This window comes from Oncorhynchus gorbuscha, linkage group LG15 (genome assembly GCF_021184085.1).
Source record: "Oncorhynchus gorbuscha isolate QuinsamMale2020 ecotype Even-year linkage group LG15, OgorEven_v1.0, whole genome shotgun sequence".
In the NCBI taxonomy this organism is placed as follows: domain Eukaryota; kingdom Metazoa; phylum Chordata; class Actinopteri; order Salmoniformes; family Salmonidae; genus Oncorhynchus; species Oncorhynchus gorbuscha.
Window position 1 is genome coordinate 2257120 of NC_060187.1, and position 23325 is coordinate 2280444.

The 23325-nt window shown below is 42.2% G+C and overlaps 1 protein-coding gene across 5 annotated transcripts in view; it reads left to right on the forward strand.

Moving 5' to 3' along the window:
* The window catches only part of LOC123996516 (ubiquitin-protein ligase E3A-like), a 46147-nt gene extending 23569 nt beyond the window's left edge, over nucleotides 1-22578 (forward strand). For 3 of the 5 annotated variants that reach the window (XM_046299913.1, XM_046299911.1, XM_046299914.1), the window contains exons 11-14: nucleotides 687-842; nucleotides 5189-5262; nucleotides 6826-6969; nucleotides 14428-17940. In XM_046299913.1, the coding sequence (XP_046155869.1) occupies nucleotides 687-842; nucleotides 5189-5262; nucleotides 6826-6969; nucleotides 14428-14548 (495 nt within the window). In that variant the 3' untranslated portion in view covers nucleotides 14549-17940. Of the gene's footprint in view, nucleotides 1-686; nucleotides 843-5188; nucleotides 5263-6825; nucleotides 6970-14427; nucleotides 17941-21189 lie in introns of those variants that run through there. The other 2 variants (XR_006832004.1, XM_046299912.1) reach the window with 2 other exon arrangements.
* Nucleotides 22579-23325: the final 747 nt, after the last annotated feature.

Consider the following 23325-nt stretch of genomic DNA (forward strand, 5'->3'; position numbering starts at 1 on the left):
TATCACAGGACCACTGAAGTATCTAGTCTGTCACAGGACCACTGAAGTATCTAGTCTATCACAGGACCACTGGACCACTGAAGTATCTAGTATCTAGTCTATCACAGGACCACTGAAGTATCTAGTCTATCACAGGACCACTGAAGTATCTAGTCTATCACAGGACCACTGAAGTATCTAGTCTTCATCAAGTATCTAGGACCACTGAAGTATCTAGTCTTATCACAGGACCACTGAAGTATCTAGTCTTATCACAGGACCACTGAAGTATCTAGTCTTATCACAGGACCACTGAAGTATCTAGTCTTATCACAGGACCACTGAAGTATCTAGTCTTATCACAGGACCACTGAAGTATCTAGTCTATCACAGGACCACTGAAGTATCTAGTCTATCACAGGACCACTGAAGTATCTAGTCTATCACAGGACCACTGAAGTATCTAGTCTATCACAGGACCACTGAAGTATCTAGTCTTATCACAGGACCACTGAAGTATCTAGTCTTATCACAGGACCACTGAAGTATCTAGTCTTATCACAGGACCACTGAAGTATCTAGTCTATATCACAGGACCACTGAAGTATCTAGTCTTATCACAGGACCACTGAAGTATCTAGTCTATCACAGGACCAGTGAAGTGAATGATGACATTGTTTTGACTGTTTCCTATCTGTGATCTCCAGGAATTTGTGTCTCTGTATAGTGATTACATACTTAATAAGAGTGTGGAGCGCCAGTTCAAAGCCTTCAGGAGGGGCTTCCAGATGGTCACCAATGAGTCGCCTCTCAAGTGTTTATTTAGACCTGAGGAAGTGGAGCTACTGATCTGTGGAAGCAGGGTAAGTAGGATTCTTCTTAGGAATTTCACTTTAAGCCTAAAAAACAGAAATAGGCATGAAGGCAGTGCCTTCATAAAGTATTCTCACACCTTGACTTTTTCCACATGAGATTTAAAAATATATATAACTGAGATTTAAAACAATATATATATATATATATATTTTTTTTTATAAATGTCACTGGCCTACACACAATACCCCATAATGTCAAAGTGGAATTATTTTTTTCCCGAAAATTTGTACAAATTAATAAAATATGTTTAAGCTGAAATGTCTTGAGTCAATAAGTATTCAAACCCTTTGTTATGGCAAGCCTAAATAATTTCAGGGATTTTTTATTTTTTTGCTTAACCCCCTTCCGGTTGAAGCACGGAAATCAAAATTAGCATAATAATAAAAAATCCCCATAACAATCTGTCACTTTAAGCTATAGATATCTGTAACACTTCTGCGGGGAAAGCTAACCGAGCTAGACAGAAAATCAGTCTTACACAAACCTCCTGTAGTTTAATTTATTTCACGTTTATTTGAACTTTATTTAACTAGGCAAGTCAGTTAAGAACAAATTCTTATTTTCAATGACGGCCTAGGAACAGTGGGTTAACTGCCTGTTCAGGAGCAGAATGACAGATTTGTACCTTGTCAGCTCGGGGGTTTGAACTTGCAACCTTCCGGTTACTCGTCCAACGCTCTAACCACTAGGCTTCCCTGCCGCCCCTGACCTGACTGCCCTTGACCAGCAGAAAAACATCCTGTGGCGTACTGCATTAGCATCGAATAGCCCCCATGATATGCAACTTTTCAGGAATGTTAGATACCAATATACACAGGCAGTTAGGAAAGCAAAGGCTAGCTTTTTCAAACAGCAATTTGCATCCTGTAGCACAAATTCCAAAAGGTTCTGGGACACTGTAAAGTCCATGGAGAATAAGAGCACCTCCTCCCAGCTGCCCACTGCACTGAAGCTAGGAAACACTGTCACCGCCGATAAATCCACAAATTGAGCATTTTTCTACGGCTGGCCATGCTTTCCACTTGGCTACCTGTACCCTGGTCGACAGCCCTGCACCCCCCCACAGCAACTTGCCCAAGCCTCCCCATTTGTCCTTCACCCAAATCCAGATAGCGGATGATCTGAAATGGTTGCAAAATCTGGACCCCTACAAATCAGCTGGGCTAGACAATCTGGACCCTTTCTTTTTAATATGATCTGCCGAAATTGTTGCCACCCCTATTACTAGCCTGTTCAACCTCTCTCTCGTATCATCTGAGATTCCCAAAAGATTGGAAAGCTGCCGTGGTCATCCTCCTCTTCAAAGTGGGAGACACTCTAGACCCAAACTGTTAAAGACCTATATGTATCCTACCCTGCCTTTCTAAGGTATTTGAAAGACAAGTTAACACACAGATCACCGACCATTTTGAATCCCACCATACGTCCTCCGCTATGCAATCTGGTTTCCGAGTTGGTCTCCGCTCAAGGTTAGATCCCTCACTTCCAAGGTAGTTATAGTCAATGAACTAATCCTGATCGTAATCTTGATGTGATTGGCCTGACTTAAACATGGCTTAAGGATAATGAATTTACTGTATTTAATGAGGCCTCTCCTTCTGGTTACACTAGTGACCATATCCCTAAACGATATCATAACCGCCATCGATAAAAGACAGTTCTGTGCAGCTGTTGTCATCAACCTGGCCAAGGCTTTCGACTCTGTCGATCACCATATTCTTATCGGTAGACTCAACAGCCTTGGTTTCTCAATTGACTGCCTCGCCTAGTTCGGCAACTACTTCTCATACAGAGTTCAGTGTGTCAAATTGGAGGGCCTGTTGTCCGGATCTCTGGCAGTCTCTTTGGGAGTGCCACAGGGTTCAATTCTTGGGCCGACTCTTTTCTCTGTATACATCAAACATGTCACTCTTGCTGCTGGTGAATCTCTGATCCACCTCTATGCAGTCGACACCATTCTGTATACTTCCGGCCTCTTCTCTTCTGGCCCTTCTTTGTACACTGTGTTAACTAACCTTCAGACGAGCTTCAATGCAATACAACTGCCTCCAACTGCTCTTAAATTCAAGTAAAACTAAATGCATGCTCTTCAACCGATTGCTGCCCGCACGGTTCTGACTTAGAATATGTGGACAACTACAAATATCTAGATGTCTGGTTGGACTGTAAACTCTTCTTACAGACTCACATTAAGCATCTCCAATCCCAAAATTAAATCTAGAATCGGCTTCCTATTTCGCAACAAAGCATCCTTCACTCATGCTGCCAAACATACCCTCGTAAAACTGACTATCCTATCAATCCTTGACTTTGGGGATGTCATTTACAAAATAGCCTCTAACACTCTACTCAGCAATTTGGATGCAGTCTATCACAGTGCCATCCGTTTTGTCACCAAAGCCCTGTATGTTCTCGTTGGCTGGCCCTAGCTTCATATTCATCGCCATCCCACTGGCTCCAGGTCATCTATAAGTCTTTGCTAGGTAAAGCTCCGCCTTATCTCAACTCACTGGTCACCATAGCAGCACCCACCCATAGCACGCGCTCCAGCAGGTATATTTCACTGGTCACCCCCAAAGCCAATTCCTCCTTTGGCCGCCTTTCCTTCCAGTTCTCTGCTGCCAATGACTGGAACAAATTGCAAAAATCACTGAAGCTGGAGACTCCTATCTCCCTCACTAACTTTAAGCATCGGCTGTCAGAGCAGCTCACAGACCATTGTACCTGTACATAGCCCATCTGTAAGTAGGCCGTCCAAATACCTCATCCCCATATTGTTATTTATTTTTTGCTCCTTTGTACCCCAGTATCTCTACTTGCACATTCATCTTCTGCACATCTATCACTCCAGTGTTTAATTGCTAAATTGTAATTACTTCACCACTGTGGCCTATTTATTGCCTTACCTCCTTGTCAGTGTATGTCAGAGCAAAAACCAAGCCATAAGGTTGAAGGAATTGACCGTAGAGCTTCGAGACAGAATTGTGTCGAGGCACAGATCTGGGAAAGGGTACCAAAACATTTCTGGAGCATTGAAGAACACAGTGACCTCCATCATTCTTAAATGGAAGAAGTTTGGAACCACCAAGACTCTTTCTAGAGTTGGCCACCTGGCCAAACTGAGCAATCGGGGGAGAAAGGACTTGTTCAGGGAGGTGACCAAGAACCCAATGGTCACCCTGACAGAGCTCCAGAGTTCCTCTGTGGAGATGGGAGAACATTCCAGAAGGACAACCATCTCTGCAGCACTCCACCAATCAGGCCTTTATGGTAGAGTGAAGAGATGGAAACCACTCCTCAGTAAGAGGCACATGACAGCCCACTTGGAGTTTGCCAAAAGGCACCTAAAGACTCTCAGACAATGAAAAACAAGATTCTCTGGTCTGATGAAACCAAGATTGAACTCTTTGGCCGTCATTGTAAATAAGAATTTGTTCTTAACTGTCTTGCCTAGTTAAATAAAAACATTGTAGTTACTCCACACTACTAACCTAAATGACAGAGTGAAAAGGAAGCCTGTGCAGAATAAAAAAAATATTCCAAAACATGCATCCTGTTTGCAACACTAAAGTAATACTGCAAAAACATTGGCAAAGCAATTCACTTTTTATCTTGAATACAACACATTATTTAAATACAACACATTACTGAGTACCACTCTCCATATTTTCAAGCATAGTGGTGGCTGCATCATGTTATGGGTATGCTTGTTTTGGAATATGTTCCATACCCATGGTATGGGTATGCTTGTAATTGTAAAGGACTGGGGGAGAAGAAAGCTAAGCTAAGCACAGGCAAAATCCTAGAGGAAAACCTGGTTCAGTCTGCTTTCCACCAGACACTAGGAGATCAATTCACCTTTTCAGCGGGACATTAACCTAAAACACAAGGCCAAATCTAAACTGGAGTTGCTTACCAAGATTAACAGTGAATGTTCCTGAGTGTCCAAGAGAGTTTTGACATACATCTGCTTGAAAATCTATAGCTAGACCTGAAAATGATTGTCGAGCAATGACGAACAACCAATTTGACAGAGCTTGAAGAATGTTGCACAATTCAGGTGTGGAACGCTCTTAGAGACTTACCCAGAAAGACTCGGCACTATAATCACTGCCCAAGGTGATTCTAACATGTATTAACTCAGGGTGTTGAATACTTACTTACTTCTTTTTTTTCTTTTACAAATGTTAGAATTTTTCTTCCACTCTGACATTAGAGTATTTTGTGTATATCGTCAATAAAATATGACAATTAAATCCATAGCTGCACTATTGTTTTCTATGCCACCTGATGTAGCTTGATCTAACTGTCTCTTGTGGTCTTACCTCCTCAGAATTTAGACTTTCAAGCGCTTGAAGAAACGACAGAGTATGACGGAGGCTACAGCAAGGATTGTCGCATTATTAAGTAAAAAAACATGTTTTTGATGTCATTTTTTACCATGTTGTGACAATGATTTCTATATTTTTATACAAAGATCTCTTTCAATTCTCTTGAATAATAGATCTGCATATATCACACTCATTATATTATATTATATATATATATATATATACAGTGGGGAGAACATGTATTTGATACACTGCCAATTTTGCAGGTTTTCCTACTTACAAAGCATGTAGAGGTCTGTAATTTTTATCATAGGTACACTTCAACTGTGAGAGACGGAATCTAAAACAAAAATCCAGAAAATCAAATTGTGGGATTTTTAAATAATTAATTCGCTTTTTATTATATATATATATATATATATATATTTATAAGGTATCTGTGACCAACAGATGCATATCTGTATTCCCGGTCATGTCTAATCCATAGAGCCTTATTTATTTATTTCAATTGACTGATTTCCTCATATGAGAGCTGCAACTCTGTAAAGTCTTTGAAATTGTTGCATTTATGTTTTTGTTCCGTGTATATACATCAAGAGTATGTGGATCTACTCGTCTAACATCTCAATCCAAAATCATGGGCATTAATAAGGAGTTGGTTCCCCCTTTGCTGCTATAACAGCCTCCACTCTTCTGGGAAGGCTTTCCACTAGATGTTGGAACATTGCTGCTATAACAGCCTCCACTCTTCTGGGAAGGCTTTCCACTAGATGTTGGAACATTGCTGCTATAACAGCCTCCACTCTTCTGGGAAGGCTTTCCACTAGATGTTGGAACATTGCTGCGGGGACTTGCTTCCTAATGCCACAAGAGCATTAGTGAGGTCGGGCACTGATGTTTGGTGATTAGGCCAGTCGAAGTTCCAATTCATCCCAAAGGTGTTCGATGGGGTTGGGGTCAGGGCTCTGTGGAGGCCAGTCAAGTTCTTCTACACCGATCTCGACAAACCATTTCTGTATGGATCTCACTTTGTGCACTGGGGCATTGTCATGCTGAAACAGGAAAGGGCCTTCCCCAAACTGTTTCCACAAAGTTGAAGGCACAGAATCGTCTAGAATGTTGTTGTAGGCTGTAGTGTTAAGATTTCCCTTCACTGGGAGGCCTATTCCAAATGATGAAAAACAGCCCCAGACCATTATTCCTCCTCCACCAAACTTTACAGTGGGCACTATGCATTCGGGCAAGTAGCGTTCTCCTGGCATCATGTATGATGTATCGTTAATATGCTATATATATGGTATATCAGCCAGACCGAATTCCACTGGTACGACAAAACATGTATTTTTACGGCTCTAATTATGTTGGTAACCAGTTTATAATAGCAATAAGGCATCTTGGGGGTTTGTGGTATATGGCCAATATACCACGGCTAAGGACTCCACGTTGCGTCGTGCATAAGAACAGCCCCGTTGGCCATATACCTTCTCGGGCCTTATTACACACACACACACACACATATGTTTTGTCATATACCGAAGCTACTACTGTTTTTATTAGGAAAACGTGGAATACAGATTCCATATTCACCCAGACCAACAATTTTTTTTTTAAATTGTTTTCCTTTATTTCTCACTCATAGAGACTTCTGGGAGACGGTGCATTCGTTTGGTGAGGAGGATAAGAGACTGTTCCTCCAGTTTACTACGGGGACTGACAGAGCACCCGTAGGAGGCCTGGGCAAGTTAAAGATGATCATCGCCAAGAACGGCCCCGACACAGACAGGTGAGACCAGGCCTCGGGTGCCAAATGGCATCAAGGTCCCTATATGGTGCACGACTACTGACCAGAGTCCTGCTTTTGACCCAAACGGGTGTTTATTATGCCATTTGGGACATAACTCAGACTTTATGCCTAATCCATACAGTGTATTCGAAAGTATTTATACCCCGTTTCAGCTTTATTCTAAAATGTAGTATATAATAATAACAAATGACAAAGCAAAAACAGGTTTTATACTTTTTTTTTCACATTTATTACAAAAAAAAATCTTGCATTTTTTTATTTCACCTTTTATTTAAACAGGTAGGCCAGTTGAGAACACCTTTATTTAACCAGGTAGGCCAGTTGAGAACACCTTTATTCAACCAGGTAGGCCAGTTGAGAACACCTTTATTTAACCAGGGAGGCCAGTTGAGAACACCTTTATTTAACCAGGTAGGCCAGTTGAGAACACCTTTATTCAACCAGGTAGGCCAGTTGAGAACACCTTTATTTAACCAGGTAGGCCAGTTGAGAACACCTTTATTTAACCAGGTAGGCCAGTTGAGAACACCTTTATTTAACCAGGGAGGCCAGTTGAGAACACCTTTATTTAACCAGGTAGGCTAGTTGAGAACACCTTTATTTAACCAGGTAGGCCAGTTGAGAACACCTTTATTTAACCAGGTAGGCCAGTTGAGAACACCTTTATTCAACCAGGTAGGCCAGTTGAGAACACCTTTATTTAACCAGGTAGGCCAGTTGAGAACACCTTTATTTAACCAGGGAGGCCAGTTGAGAACACCTTTATTTAACCAGGTAGGCCAGTTGAGAACACCTTTATTCAACCAGGTAGGCCAGTTGAGAACACCTTTATTTAACCAGGTAGGCCAGTTGAGAACACCTTTATTTAACCAGGGAGGCCAGTTGAGAACACCTTTATTTAACCAGGTAGGCTAGTTGAACACCTTTATTTAACCAGGTAGGCCAGTTGAGAACACCTTTATTTAACCAGGGAGGCCAGTTGAGAACACCTTTATTTAACCAGGGAGGCCAGTTGAGAACACCTTTATTTAACCAGGTAGGCCAGTTGAGAACACCTTTATTTAACCAGGTAGGCCAGTTGAGAACACCTTTATTTAACCAGGTAGGCTAGTTGAACACCTTTATTTAACCAGGTAGGCCAGTTGAGAACACCTTTATTTAACCAGGTAGGCCAGTTGAGAACACCTTTATTTAACCAGGGAGGCCAGTTGAGAACACCTTTATTTAACCAGGTAGGCTAGTTGAGAACACCTTTATTTAACCAGGGAGGCTAGTTGAGAACAAGTTCTCATTTACAATTGCGACCTGGCCAAGGTAAAGCATAGCAGTGTGACACAGACAACAACACAGAGTTACACATGGAGTAAACAATAAACAAGCCAATAACACAATAAACAAGTCAACAAGTCAATGACAGAGTAGAGAAAAGAAAGTCTATATACAGTGTGTTCAAAAGGCATGAGGAGGTAAGGTAATAAATAGGCCATGGGAGCGAATAATTACAATTTAGCAGATTAACACTGGAGTGATAAATGAGCAGATGATGATGTGCAAGTAGAGATACTAGTGTGCAAAAGAGCAGAAAAGTAAATAAATAAAAACAGTATGGGGCTATTTACAGATGGACTATGTACAGCTGCAGCGATCGGTTAGCTGCTCAGATAGCTGACGGTTGAAGTTGGTGAGGGAAATAAAAGTCTCCAACTTCAGCGATTTTTGCCATTCGTTCCAGTCACTGGCAGCAGAGAACTGGAAGGAAAGGCGGCCAAATGAGGTGTTGGCTTTGGGGATGATCAGTGAGATACACCTGCTGGAGCGCGTGCTACGGGTGGTGTTGTTATTGTGACCAATGAACTGAGATAAGGCGGAGCTTTACCTAGCATGGACTTGTAGATGACCTGGAGCCAGTGGGTCTGGCGACGAATATGTAGCGAGGGCCAGCCGACTAGAGCATACAGGTCGCAGTGAGTGGTGGGTGGTATAAGCTGATTTGGTAACAAAACGGATTGCACTGTGATAGACTGCATCCAGTTTGCTGAGTAGAGAGCAGTTAAGAGCAGTTGGAGGCCACGGAAGGATTGTTTTATGGCATTGAAGCTCGTTTGGAGGGTAGTTAGCACAGTGTCCAAGGAAGGGCCAGAAGTATACAGAATGGTGTCGTCTGCGGAGAGGTGGATCAGGGAATCGCCCGCAGCAAAAGCGACATCATTGATATATACAGAGAAAAGAGTCGGCCCGAGAATTGAACCCTGTGGTACCCACATAGACTGTCACAGAGGTCCGTACAACATGCCCTCCTATTTGACACACTGAACTCTGTCTGCAAAGTAGTTGGTGAACCAGGCGAGGCAGTCATTAGAGAAACCAAAGCTATTGAGTCTGCCGATAAGAATATGGTGATTGACAGAGTCGAAAGCCTTGGCCAGGTCGATGAAGACTGCTGCACACACAAATTTTAAAAACGGATCACATTACCATGAATATTCAGACTCTTTACTCTGTGCTTTGTTGAAGAACCTTTGGCAATGATTTCAGCCTGGAGTCTTCTTGGGAATGACGCTACAAGCTTGGCACACCTGTATTTGGGTAGTTTCTCCCATTCTTCACTGCAGATCCTCTCAAGCTCTGTCAGGTTGGATGGGGAGCGTTGCTGCACAATTGTTTTCAGGTCTCTCCAGAGATGTTCGATCAGGTTCAAGTTCTGGCTGGGCCACTCAAGGACATTCAGAGACTTGTCTTGGCCTTGTGCTTAGGGTTGTTGTCCTGTTGGAAGGTGAATCTTCTCCCCAGTCTGAGTTCCTGGGCTAGTTTTTCATCAAGGATCTCTCTGTACTTTGCTCTGTTAATCTTTCCCTCGATCCTGACTAGTCTCCCAGTCCCTGCTGCTGAAAAACATCCCCACAGCATGATGCTACCACCACCATGCTTCACCGTTGGGATGGTGCCAGGTTTACTTCAGACATGATGCTTGGCATTCAGGCCAAAGAGTTCAATCTTGGTTTCATCAGACCAGAGAATCTTGTTTTTCATTGTCTGAGAGTCTTTAGGTGCCTTTTGGCAAACTCCATGTGGGCTGTCATGTGCCTTTTACTGAAGAGTGGCTTCCGTCTGGCCACTCTACCAAAAAGGCCTGATTGGTGGAGTGCTGCAGAGATGGTTGTCCTTCTGGAATGTTCTCCCATCTCCACAGAGGAACTCTGGAGCTGTCAGGGTGACCATTGGGTTCTTGGTCACCTCCCTGAACAAGGCCCTTCTCCCCCGATTGCTCAGTTTGGCTGGGTGGCCAACTCTAGAAAGAGTCTTGGTGGTTCCAAACTTCTTACCTTTAAGAATGATGGAGGCCACTGTGTTCTTGGGGACCTTAAATGCAACAGGATTTTTTTCCCCAGATATGTCTCTCGGAACAATCCTGTTTTGGAGCTCTACGGACAATTAATTAATTCGACATCTTGTCTTGGTTTTTCCTCTGACATGCACTGTCTACTGTGGGACCTTATACAGACAGATGTTTGCCTTTCCAAATCATGTCCAATCAGTTGAATTTACCACATGTGGACTCAAATCAAGTTGTACAAACATCTCAAGGATGATTAATGAAAACAGAATGCATCTGAGCTCAATTTCGAGTCTCATAGCAAAGGGTCTGAATACTTATGTAAATAAGGTATTTCTGTTTTTTATAATTTATAAATTTGAAAAAAAATATTAACCTGTTTTCACTTTGTCAGTATTGGGTACTGTGTGTAGATTTGTTTTTTTAATACATTTTAGAATAAGGATGTAACGTAACAAAATGTGGAAAAAGTAAAGGGGTTTGAATACTTTCCGAATGCACTGTAGATTAGAACAACTAGAGCAGGGATCATCTACTAGATTAGAACAACTAGAGCAGGGATCATCTACTAGATTAGAACAACTAGAGCAGGGATCATCTACTAGATTAGAACAACTAGAGCAGGGATCATCTACTAGATTAGAACAACTAGAGCAGGGATCATCTACTAGATTAGAGCAGGGATCATCTACTAGATTAGAACAACTAGAGTAGGGATCATCTACTAGATAAGAGCAGGGATCATCTACTAGATTAGAACAACTAGAGTAGGGATCATCTACTAGATTAGAACAACTAGAGCAGGGATCATCTACTAGATTAGAGCGGGGATCATCTACTAGATTAGAGCAGGGATCATCTACTAGATTAGAACAACTAGAGTAGGGATCATCTACTAGATTAGAACAACTAGAGCAGGGATCATCTACTAGATTAGAACAACTAGAGCAGGGATCATCTACTAGATTAGAACAACTAGGGCAGGGATCATCTACTAGGAACTCATCATCTACTAGATTAGAACAACTAGAGCAGGGATCATCTACTAGATTAGAACAACTAGAGCAGGGATCATCTACTAGATTAGAACAACTAGAGCAGGGATCATCTACTAGATTAGAGCAGGGATCATCTACTAGATTAGAACAACTAGAGCAGGGATCATCTACTAGATTAGAACAACTAGAGCAGGGATCATCTACTAGATTAGAACAACTAGAGCAGGGATCATCTACTAGATTAGAGCAGGGATCATCTACTAGATTAGAACTAGAGCAGGGATCATCTACTAGATTAGAACAACTAGAGCAGGGATCATCTACTAGATTAGAACAACTAGAGCAGGGATCATCTACTAGATTAGAGCGGGGATCATCTACTAGATTAGAGCAGGGATCATCTACTAGATTAGAGCAGGGATCATCTACTAGATTAGAACAACTAGAGTAGGGATCATCTACTAGATTAGAACAACTAGAGCAGGGATAATCTACTAGATTAGAGCGGGGATCATCTACTAGATTAGAGCAGGGATCATCTACTAGATTAGAACAACTAGAGTAGGGATCATCTACTAGATTAGAACAACTAGAGCAGGGATCATCTACTAGATTAGAACAACTAGAGCAGGGATCATCTACTAGATTAGAACAACTAGGGCAGGGATCATCTACTAGATTAGAACTAGAGCAGGGATCATCTACTAGATTAGAACAACTAGAGCAGGGATCATCTACTAGATTAGAACAACTAGAGCAGGGATCATCTACTAGATTAGAACAACTAGAGCAGGGATCATCTACTAGATTAGAGCAGGGATCATCTACTAGATTAGAACAACTAGAGCAGGGATCATCTACTAGATTAGAACAACTAGAGCAGGGATCATCTACTAGATTAGAACAACTAGAGCAGGGATCATCTACTAGATTAGAACAACTAGAGCAGGGATCATCTACTAGATTAGAACAACTAGAGCAGGGATCATCTACTAGATTAGAACAACTAGAGCAGGGATCATCTACTAGATTAGAACAACTAGAGCAGGGATCATCTACTAGATTAGAACAACTAGAGCAGGGATCATCTACTAGATTAGAACAACTAGAGCATGGATCATCTACTAGATTAGAACAACTAGAGCAGGGATCATCTACTAGATTAGAACAACTAGAGCAGGGATCATCTACTAGATTAGAGCAGGGATCATCTACTAGATTAGAGCAGGGATCATCTACTAGATTAGAACTAGAGCAGGGATCATCTACTAGATTAGAGCAACTAGAGCAGGGATCATCTACTAGATTAGAACAACTAGGACAGGGATCATCTACTAGATTAGAACAACTAGAGCAGGGATCATCTACTAGATTAGAACAACTAGGGCAGGGATCATCTACTAGATTAGAACAACTAGAGCAGGGATCATCTACTAGATTAGAACAACTAGAGCAGGGATCATCTACTAGATTAGAACAACTAGAGCAGGGATCATCTACTAGATTAGAGCAGGGATCATCTACTAGATTAGAACAACTAGAGTAGGGATCATCTACTAGATTAGAACAGGGATCATCTACTAGATTAGAACTAGAGCAGGGATCATCTACTAGATTAGAACTAGAGCAGGGATCATCTACTAGATTAGAACAACTAGAGCAGGGATCATCTACTAGATTAGAACAACTAGAGCAGGGATCATCTACTAGATTAGAGCAGGGATCATCTACTAGAGCAGGGATCATCTACTAGAGCAGGGATCATCTACTAGATTAGAGCAGGGATCATCTACTAGATTAGAACTAGAGCAGGGATCATCTACTAGATTAGAACTAGAGCAGGGATCATCTACTAGATTAGAACAACTAGAGCAGGGATCATCTACTAGATTAGAACAACTAGAGCAGGGATCATCTACTAGATTAGAACAACTAGAGCAGGGATCATCTACTAGATTAGAACAACTAGAGCAGGGATCATCTACTAGATTAGAACAACTAGAGCAGGGATCATCTACTAGATTAGAGCAACTAGAGCAGGGATCATCTACTAGATTAGAGTAGGGATCATCTACTAGATTAGAACAACTAGAGCAGGGATCTACTAGATTAGAACAACTAGAGCAGGGATCATCTACTAGATTAGAGCAGGGATCATCTACTAGATTAGAACTAGAGCAGGGATCATCTACTAGATTAGAACAACTAGAGCAGGGATCATCTACTAGATTAGAGCAACTAGAGCAGGGATCATCTACTAGATTAGAACAACTAGAGCAGGGATCATCTACTATATTAGAACAACTAGAACAGGGATCATCTACTAGATTAGAACAACTAGGGCAGGGATCATCTACTAGATTAGAACAACTAGAGCAGGGATCATCTACTAGATTAGAACAACTAGAGCAGGGATCATCTATTAGATTAGAGCAGGGATCATCTACTAGATTAGAACAACTAGAGCAGGGATCATCTACTAGATTAGAACAACTAGAGCAGGGATCATCTATTAGATTAGAGCAGGGATCATCTACTAGATTAGAACAACTAGAGCAGGGATCATCTATTAGATTAGAGCAGGGATCATCTACTAGATTAGAACAACTAGAGCAGGGATCATCTTCTAGATTCAGCAGGGGACCATTTTTTTTTCTTGTGCGGATGGTCCTGCACGATAATTTGTCGTCTGCACATTCACTGCAAGAAGACCACTAAAACCGAATTCTTTCAAACCATGCTTACATTTGTAAATGTCTCTCTATTATGCGTGGGAAAACTTGGAATACAGATGTGTTAAATTAAAATCAGCCTATTTCCTGGTGTTTTTACAATCTTTTATGTCCAACAATGAAAATGTTAAAAGTATTTCTTTATTTTTTGCTCAGAAAAGTTTGGGGGGCCAAATAAAACCACCCTGGGGCCAAATTCAGCCCGTGGGCCGCCAGTTGGGAACCCTGCAGTAGGGTGTCATTTTGGATGCAGAATCATATCTCTTACCTGACCTGTTTCATTGGGGCCTCCCAGATTACTTGGATAGATCTGTAACTTCTGTTGCTCTATACCCCTCTCTCTCTCTCTCTGTCCCTCTCTCTGTCTCGTCAGGTTACCTACTTCTCACACGTGTTTTAATGCTTTGCTGCTCCCTGAATACGATTCAAAGGAGAAACTGAAGGAGAGACTTCTCAAAGCCATCACTTATGCCAAAGGATTTGGAATGCTGTGAAACAAGCAAAAATGACAACTCTGCAAAAACAAAACAAAAACTTCCTGTCTTCAGTTCAATGGTTTTATGTTTTGTAATGGAGAAGGAAGGAATTATACAATGATGCAACAGTTGAAATTAATGTGGCATTACGACAAGGAAGTGCTCCAGAGACTGTGTGCCTGAACAGCAAATAGACTCAACTAGCAGACATTCGATCTAGCCTCCCCCCCTCAGATCCATTTAATATACGTAGAACCTTCTCCTTACATTCTAGGTTATTCAAGCTGTTGAAATCAGTTATAATTCTTACTGGAGCTCGCTTGGTTTATTTGATGTGTAAAAAATAAATAAAAATTAAGAAGAAGAAGAAGCAGGTTATCATTGATTGTTGTGAAAGTGCACTTAACTAGACCTTCTGAATGTTAGTGAATGGTATATACATTACTGTATACTGCCGTCTTAGGACATTATGGTAGTTTATGATTTTCTTTAATGCCAGCAGTGTTGTCGGTAACACTTCCTAATATAATACCCTCTTCATAATGCATTGAAAAGTACATTTATGAGCTATGCATAATGCATTATAATGCCTTCCAGGTGTTTTATAGCTGCTCATAGACCTCTATAATGCTTTGTTTCAAGTTTTATTGTCACGTGCACAAGTACTGTGAAATACTTTTTCACTGTACTTGAAGGGGGGTGTTCATATGACGTGTTAGCGTGGTGTCGCGTAAGGCACAGGACTATTCTAACCAGTACACCAACACAGTGTTCCTGCTCTGCTGTAAGCTATGCAAGTGGCACCCTATTCCCAACATAGTGCACTACTTTTCACCAGGGCCCCTACATAGGGAATAGGGTGCCATTTGGGGGCGCAACCCTTATGTATGATGGCGTTGCATCGTCGTCTGTACCTGCTGCCTCTTTGGCAAATCTCCCTGCTACTTTTGGCTGTGGTCCTGCACTCTTTCTAATGTGTTGAATAGCTTGCTGTTCAATACCTATATGTTTTTTGCAATGTTCATTTTGTACGCCAGACAAAACAGAGCACACTCTCTTAGCCCTGACGGAGTGCTTTCAGTTTTTTGTATTTTATTTTAATGCATGGTTACAGACACAAAGTAAGTAATTCGCTTTACAAAAGCTCCAGTGAATTGTCAAGTCATGTTAGTTCTTTGGTAGATGTACTCTCACTTACAGTTGCAAAAACATTTGGGGGGGAAATGTTTTACCCAAAATCCCTTGGTTTTACAGAAATCCCTTGGTTTTACAGACATCCCTTGGTTTTACAGACATCCCTTGGTTTTACAGACATCCCTTGGTTTTACAGACATCCCTTGGTTTTACAGACATGCCTTGGTTTTACAGACATGCCTTGGTTTTACAGACATGCCTTGGTTTTACAGACATGCCTTGGTTTTACAGACATGCCTTGGTTTTCCAGACATGCCTTGGTTTTCCAGACATGCCTTGGTTTTCCAGACATGCCTTGGTTTTCCAGACATGCCTTGGTTTTCCAGACATGCCTTGGTTTTCCGGAAAGCCCTTGGTTTTACAGAAAGCCCTCGGTTTTACAGAAATCCCGGTTGGAAGAGTCCTAGAATCTGGAGGGAATAAAGAGGAAATCCAGAATCTTCCAACAAGGAGTTTTGGAAAACCTGGGAACGTTAGCAGCATTCTGCAACCCTAATCTGACTTCACAGTTCATCTGAAACCTGGGAACGTTAGCAGCATTCTGCAACCCTAATCTGACTTCACAGTTCATCTGAAACCTGGGAACGTTAGCAGCATTCTGCAACCCTAATCTAACTTCACAGTTCATCTGAAACCTGGGAACGTTAGCAGCATTCTGCAACCCTAATCTGACTTCACAGTTCATCTGACCCATATAATGTGAAATATTGACTTGGAGAAAAGTGTTTTATAATAATAACACTGAATTGATGTGCCACATCGATGCTCAGAACAGTGTGTTATTCTCTGAAGTATTTTTGGTTCGTTGGTGTTTGATTTGGTGTGACTGTGGTTTGGTTTTCATTATGCTATACACCTGAAAGCCTGCCAAGCCATGCAGAACATTTTTGGTTTAATATCCAATAATGTGTACAACAGTCTTGGCGGGAAGGGTTTAATGGTTTGGTTTGACATCTTGTGATGTGTACAACAGTCTTTGCAGGAAGGGTTTAATGGTTTGGTTTGACATCTTGTGATGTCTACAACAGTCTTTGCAGGAAGGGTTTAATGGTTTGGTTTGACATCTTGTGATGTCTACAACAGTCTTTGCAGGAAGGGTTTAATGGTTTGGTTTGACATCTTGTGATGTGTACAACAGTCTTTGCAGGAAGGGTTTAATGGTTTGGTTTGATATCCTGTGATGTGTACAACAGTCTTGTGTTTTACTGCCTGAATTCAAAATAGATTCAATATGAATTATTTTTTTCCCACCGTTTTACATACAATACCCCACAATTTTAGCAAATGTATTAAATAAAATCGATGCAATTTACATCAGTATTCACACCCCTAAATCAATACATGTCAGAAATCCCGTTTCTGAATAAGTCTGTAAGAGATTTGCACACCTGGATCGTACAATATGTGCACAGTTCTGTCAATTGGTTGTTGATAATTGCTAGACAGCCACTTGAACGTCTTGCCGTAGATTTTCAAGCAGATTTTAAATCAAAACGGTAACTAGGTTACTCAGGAACCTTCAATGTCATCTTGGGTAACAACTCCAGTATACATTTGGCCTTGTGTTTTCAGTTATTCTCCTGCTGAAAGGTCAATTTGACTCTCAGTGTCTGTTGGAAAGCAGACTGAACCAGGCTTTCTCTAGTCCTTCCTGATGACAAGCATACCCATAACATGATGCAACCGCCACTATGCACAACACATATTGATTATATGAAGATTTGTACTTACTTTAGTGATGTGTTGAATTTGCCCCAAACATAACACTTTTTATTCAGGGTATAAAGTGAATTTCTTTGCCACATTTTTTGCAGTTTTACTTTTAGTGCCTTATTGCAAACGTGATCCATGTTTTGGAATAGTTTTTATTCCGTACAGGCTTACTTCTTTTCACTCTGTCATTTAGGTTAGTATTGTGGAGTAACTACAATGTCCTCAGTTTTCTCCCATCACAGCCATTAAACTCACAAACTGTTTTCAAGTCCCCGTTGGCCTCATAGTGAAGAATCTCTATTTAATTTGTTTTCAATTCAGGCTTTAAGACAAAATGTGGATAAAGTCCAACCGCTGTGAATACTTTCTGAATGCGATTGTATTTAGTTGTTTGCTGCCTGGTTTATTTTGATATAATGGAAATTAAGGAAAGTACAAACATTTTAATTAAACACTTGATGTGTCAACATAATGCAAAATAAAATAATACATTTTTAACCCTGTCTCTGTGTCATCGTATCTGTGGACACTGTCATCGTATCTGTGGACACTGTCATCGTATTAACTCTACACTGTCATCGTATTAACTCTACACTGTCATCGTATTAACTCTACACTGTCATCGTATTAACTCTACGCTGTCATCGTATTAACTCTACGCTGTCATCGTATTAACTCTACGCTGTCATCGTATTAACTCTACGCTGTCATCGTATTAACTCTACGCTGTCATCGTATTAACTCTACGCTGTCATCGTAAACTCTACGCTGTCATCGTATTAACTCTACGCTGTCATCGTATTAACTCTACGCTGTCATCGTATTAACTCTACGCTGTCATCGTATTAACTCTACGCTGTCATCGTATTAACTCTACGCTGTCATCGTATTAACTCTACGCTGTCATCGTATTAACTCTACGCTGTCATCGTATTAACTCTACGCTGTCATCGTATTAACTCTACGCTGTCATCGTATTAACTCTACGCTGTCATCGTATTAACTCTACGCTGTCATCGTATTAACTCTACGCTGTCATCGTATTAACTCTACGCTGTCATCGTATTAACATTCAACTCCATCTTCACTGACATTCTTATGACAAAATGCTTCACTTTAATTCCCCTTCTATGAATTATACACTGAGTATACCAAGCACTAGGAACACCTTCCTAATATCGAGTTCCACCCTTCCCTTTGCCCTCAGAACAGCCTCGATTTGTCGGGGCGTGGACTCTATAAAGTGTCGGAAGAGTGTCCCACAGGGATGCTGGCATGTTAACTCTGATGCTTCCGACAGTTGTGTCAAGTTGGCTGATGTCCTTTGGGTGGTGCAGTTCTACAAACCGGTGCGCCTGGCACCTACTGCCATACCCTGTTCAAAGGCACTTAGGTCTTTGTCTTGCCCATTCACCCTCTGAATGGTACACATACACAAGCAATGTGTCATTTGTCTCAAGACTTTAAAATCCTTCTATAACCTGTCTCCTCCCCTTCATCTACATGTCTCCTCCCCTTCATCTACATGTCTCCTCCCCTTCATCTACATGTCCCCTCCCCTTCATCTACATGTCTCCTCCCCTTCATCTACATGTCCCCTCCCCTTCATCTACATGTCTCCTCCCCTTCATCTACATGTCTCCTCCCCTTCATCTACGTGTCTCCTCCCCTTCATCTACATGTCTCCTCCCCTTCATCTACATGTCTCCTCCCCTTCATCTACATGTCTCCTCCCCTTCATCTACACAGATTGAAGTGGATTTAATAACACGTTACATCAATAAGGGATCATAGCTTTCAGCTGGAAAGAGCAGCTGTTGTGTTTTAATGTTTTGTATACTAAGTGTAGTTTCAACTGCACAGTTGTAATGTTTTATAAATCCCAACCAAAAACATGTGGCCTGTCTCCTTCCAGCTGCTGTAGATGTGTAGCACATAGCACTCCTCAGCCAATAGCTAGCTTTCTGCATGGCGCTGACTGGTAAGAACACCTCCTGAGGACCAACCTGGTCTCAGAGCATTGCGGATTATCCTGTACGTAAATCCGAGACACTCCATGTTTTATGATATTGTTGTGTTGCATTTCCTTCTATAGTTAGAGGACTCCTGATATCTCCAGGAGTGATACATTTATTTTTTTGCCTTCATCTGTGGTCTAGTACTGTCTTTTTGCTAGCTAGGGCCATCTACTTGAAGTGCTGACTGTCTTCCCTGTAGCCTAGTTGGTGTGTGAACAGCTGACTGTCTTCCCTGTAGCCTAGTTGGTGTGTGAACTGCTGACTCTCTTCCCTGTAGCCTAGTTTGTGTGTGAACTGCTGACTGTCTTCCCTGTAGCCTAGTTGGTGTGTGAACTGCTGGTGTGTGAACTGCGTCTTCCCTGTAGCCTAGTTGGTGTGTGAACTGCTAACTGTCTTCCCTGTAGCCTAGTTGGTGTGTGAACTGCTGACTGTCTTCCCTGTAGCCTAGTTGGTGTGTGAACTGCTAACTGTCTTCCCTGTAGCCTAGTTGGTGTGTGAACTGCTGACTTTCTTCCCTGTAGCCTAGTTGGTGTGTGAACTGCTGACTCTCTTCCCTGTAGCCTAGTTTGTGTGTGAACTGCTGACTGTCTTCCCTGTAGCCTAGTTGGTGTGTGAACTGCTAACCGTCTTCCCTGTAGCCTAGTTGGTGTGTGAACTGCTGACTGTCTTCCCTGTAGCCTAGTTGGTGTGTGAACTGCTGACTGTCTTCCCTGTAGCCTAGTTGGTGTGTGAACTACTGACTGTCTTCCCTGTAGCCTAGTTGGTGTGTGAACTACTAACTGTCTTCCCTGTAGCCTAGTTGGTGTGTGAACTGCTGACTGTCTTCCCTGTAGCCTAGTTGGTGTGTGAACTGCTGACTGTCTTCCCTGTAGCCTAGTTGGTGTGTGAACTGCTGACTGTCTTCCCTGTAGCCTAGTTGGTGTGTGAACTGCTGACTGTCTTCCCTGTAGCCTAGTTGGTGTGTGAACTGCTGACTCTTCCCTGTAGCCTAGTTGGTGTGTGAACTACTGACTGTCTTCCCTGTAGCCTAGTTGGTGTGTGAACTGCTGACTGTCTTCCCTGTAGCCTAGTTGGTGTGTGAACTGCTGACTGCTCATAACTTGTAGATGATTGTTGACACATCAACCAGGATAAAGAGACAGGGGAATTTGTGACTTGTTTTGGTAATCGGTGGCTGTATTGGAGAGGGAGTGGTTTCTCCTCTCCTAGACAATCACCAATTAGTACAGAGAGGTTGTGCTCTTCAGTCTCCCCTGGTTTCTGAGCGGCAAGTTTAAGCGGTGGTCATGTCAGTTGTGGTCTCGTTGCCGAAACGGTTTCTCAACTATGTGTGTGTGTGTGTTTTCTATACCTGAACTGCCGATTTGCGGTCAAGAACTTTGAGTTAATTTCAGGCTATGCTATACCTTCTCTTCCTCTGTATCTGCTGTTAAACATCACATGTCATCAGAGTGCGCAGCTGAACATTGTATGCTGGAAAACACTCGGTTTGTTATTATTTAATTAAATACGAATACAGAACTTGTTAATGCGAGGATTCCTCAAAAACACGGTTAGCTTTTGACAGCTAGGATCGCTATTTCTTGTCCTGGAATCCTGCTCGACAGGGAATCCCGCAATCCTGCTCGACAGGGAATCCCGCAATCGTGCTCTTGATCTCTTGAGCCTGATCTTCCTGTATCTTCGTCGCTGGGGGTGCCTGTGTCTGCGGCCGCAGTGCCTACTACTTCGCAGTGCCTACTACGTCGACAACCTTCCGCCCCTGCTCTGAATCGAGCTTCTCCATCTGTCAGAGGCCTGCCACAGGTGCCGCGAGCAACATGCTCAAGCTATCCTGCCTCTCACCCATCCATAAAGGGTTCTCCGAATCCTGAGAAGCGTGGGAGTGGGCGGATTTCCTCGTCCTTCTCGCCAGCCGTGATTCTGGACAGCTCCATGGTAAGAAATGTGACCGTTCCTGGTGAAAAAACAATGTATTCTCCCAGAGCCCCGAGTAAATGACATCACTACGCTGCTCCTGAATGTACAACGTCAGGACATGGAAATCAATTCTATCCTAGTCCATGTGGGTCTTAATGGCATTATGAAGGGCAGTTTGGAAAAGTTGAAACTGGATTTTAAAGAGCTCATTGACTCTCTGCTAGACACTAACAAATCTCATATCTGGCCCTGTGCCCTTCTCTGAATCGAGACATTGAACGCTTTAGCAGGATTCTTTCTCCTCTGGCTACGTGATTATTGCAGCTCAATGGGTGTAACTTTTGTTGACAATTTCAATACTTTTTGCAAACAAAAGGTACCCCCTGTATATATATACAAAACACATTTTATAAGGAGGATGGGATCCACCCAAATAATTTGGGTTCCTGGATCCTTTCACAGCATTATAAGGCTGCGTTGAGACAGTGACTTATCAATGACCCAAGCCCAGCTCAGCTAATCCCTACCATTGTCCCGGAGTCATCATAATGCTTCAGTAAATGTACATGATACCAGGGGTGTCAGTAGACACAATGTAACCTAATGTATGTCCCTCTACCTGAATGCCTCTGCTGATCCTACAGCTATTGTATGCAGTAATCATGTGTCCATGAACCAGTTTTATACTGTTAGCACTAAGCTGGTGTTCCCTGGGAGTAGGTCCACTGTGAACAGCTCACCCCGCACTAACATAAAGAACATAAGCACATCTACTGCTGCTAAGCTTCCCTGTAAAGCAATGAAAGCAAGTAAGCATCTCAGAAGACAAGTGCTCAAAATAGCCCACGTTAATATATGTAGCTTAAGAAACAAGGTTCATGAAATCAATCATTTGCAAGTGTTACGGATACAGGTATCCTGTGTTCTTTTCTCTCCTTCTCCCCTCACAGGTGAAAATCATCACTCACCAATCAATCATCAATCAGAAGACACACCTCCTCCTGTTTCCTACCCAATCACAGTTTCTTTCCCTTGGTTTAAAAACCCTGTCAGTTGTTTGCTCTGGAGCTCAATCTCTCTGTAAATGCCATATGTCTGTAGATCACTCTGTTTCACCCTCTCCTACTATGTCTCTTTATGTATTGAGCTAGCTTTTGTTTGAGCACCTCCATAGCACTTTGTCCTCACCTGTGAGTATTGTTTTTGGTTTTGTGTTTGTTTGCTGGTGGGAAAAGGGGGAACCAAGACAAGTCGCCCATGGGCATACACTACCCGTAGGTAAACTTTGTTAAATACACTAGTTAGAACTGGCCGGACCACCCACTGTATTTTTGGTTAGTTAGTTAGCTGTTGTTGAAATAGGCTAGTCTAGCTTAGGGGTGTTTTTGAATACTTATTGTTTCTTTCCTTGGGTCCAGCTCAGCCCCTTTTCCTGCCCCCCCCCCCCATTACCGTGTGTTTTCTAATAAACCATGTGTTTGACGGTAATTTAGTTGTCTGTGGTTATTTCGTTCTCAATTTTACTTTTTCACTATTTTAATTTGCATGAGTTATGTTACGGGGTCTCGTTACCATCTCCCCTAGACGGTCGGGCCAAAAGGGATTCGTAACAGATGACATTCATATTCTGACAGCAACCTCTCCCTCAACGTGATCAAGACAAAGGAGATGATTGTGGACTACAGGCAAAAGAGGGCCGAGCACGCCCCCATTCTCATCGACGGGGCTGCAGTGGGGCAGGTTGAGAGCTTCAAGTTCCTTGGTGTCCACATCACTAACATGGTTCAAGCACACCAAGACAGTCGAGAAGAGGGCACGACAAAACCTATTCCCCCTCATGAGACTGAAAAGATTTGGCATGTGTCCTCAGATCCTCAAAAGGTTCCATAGCTGCACCATCGAGAGCCACTGGTTGCATCACTGCCTGGTATGGCAACTGCTCGGCCTCCG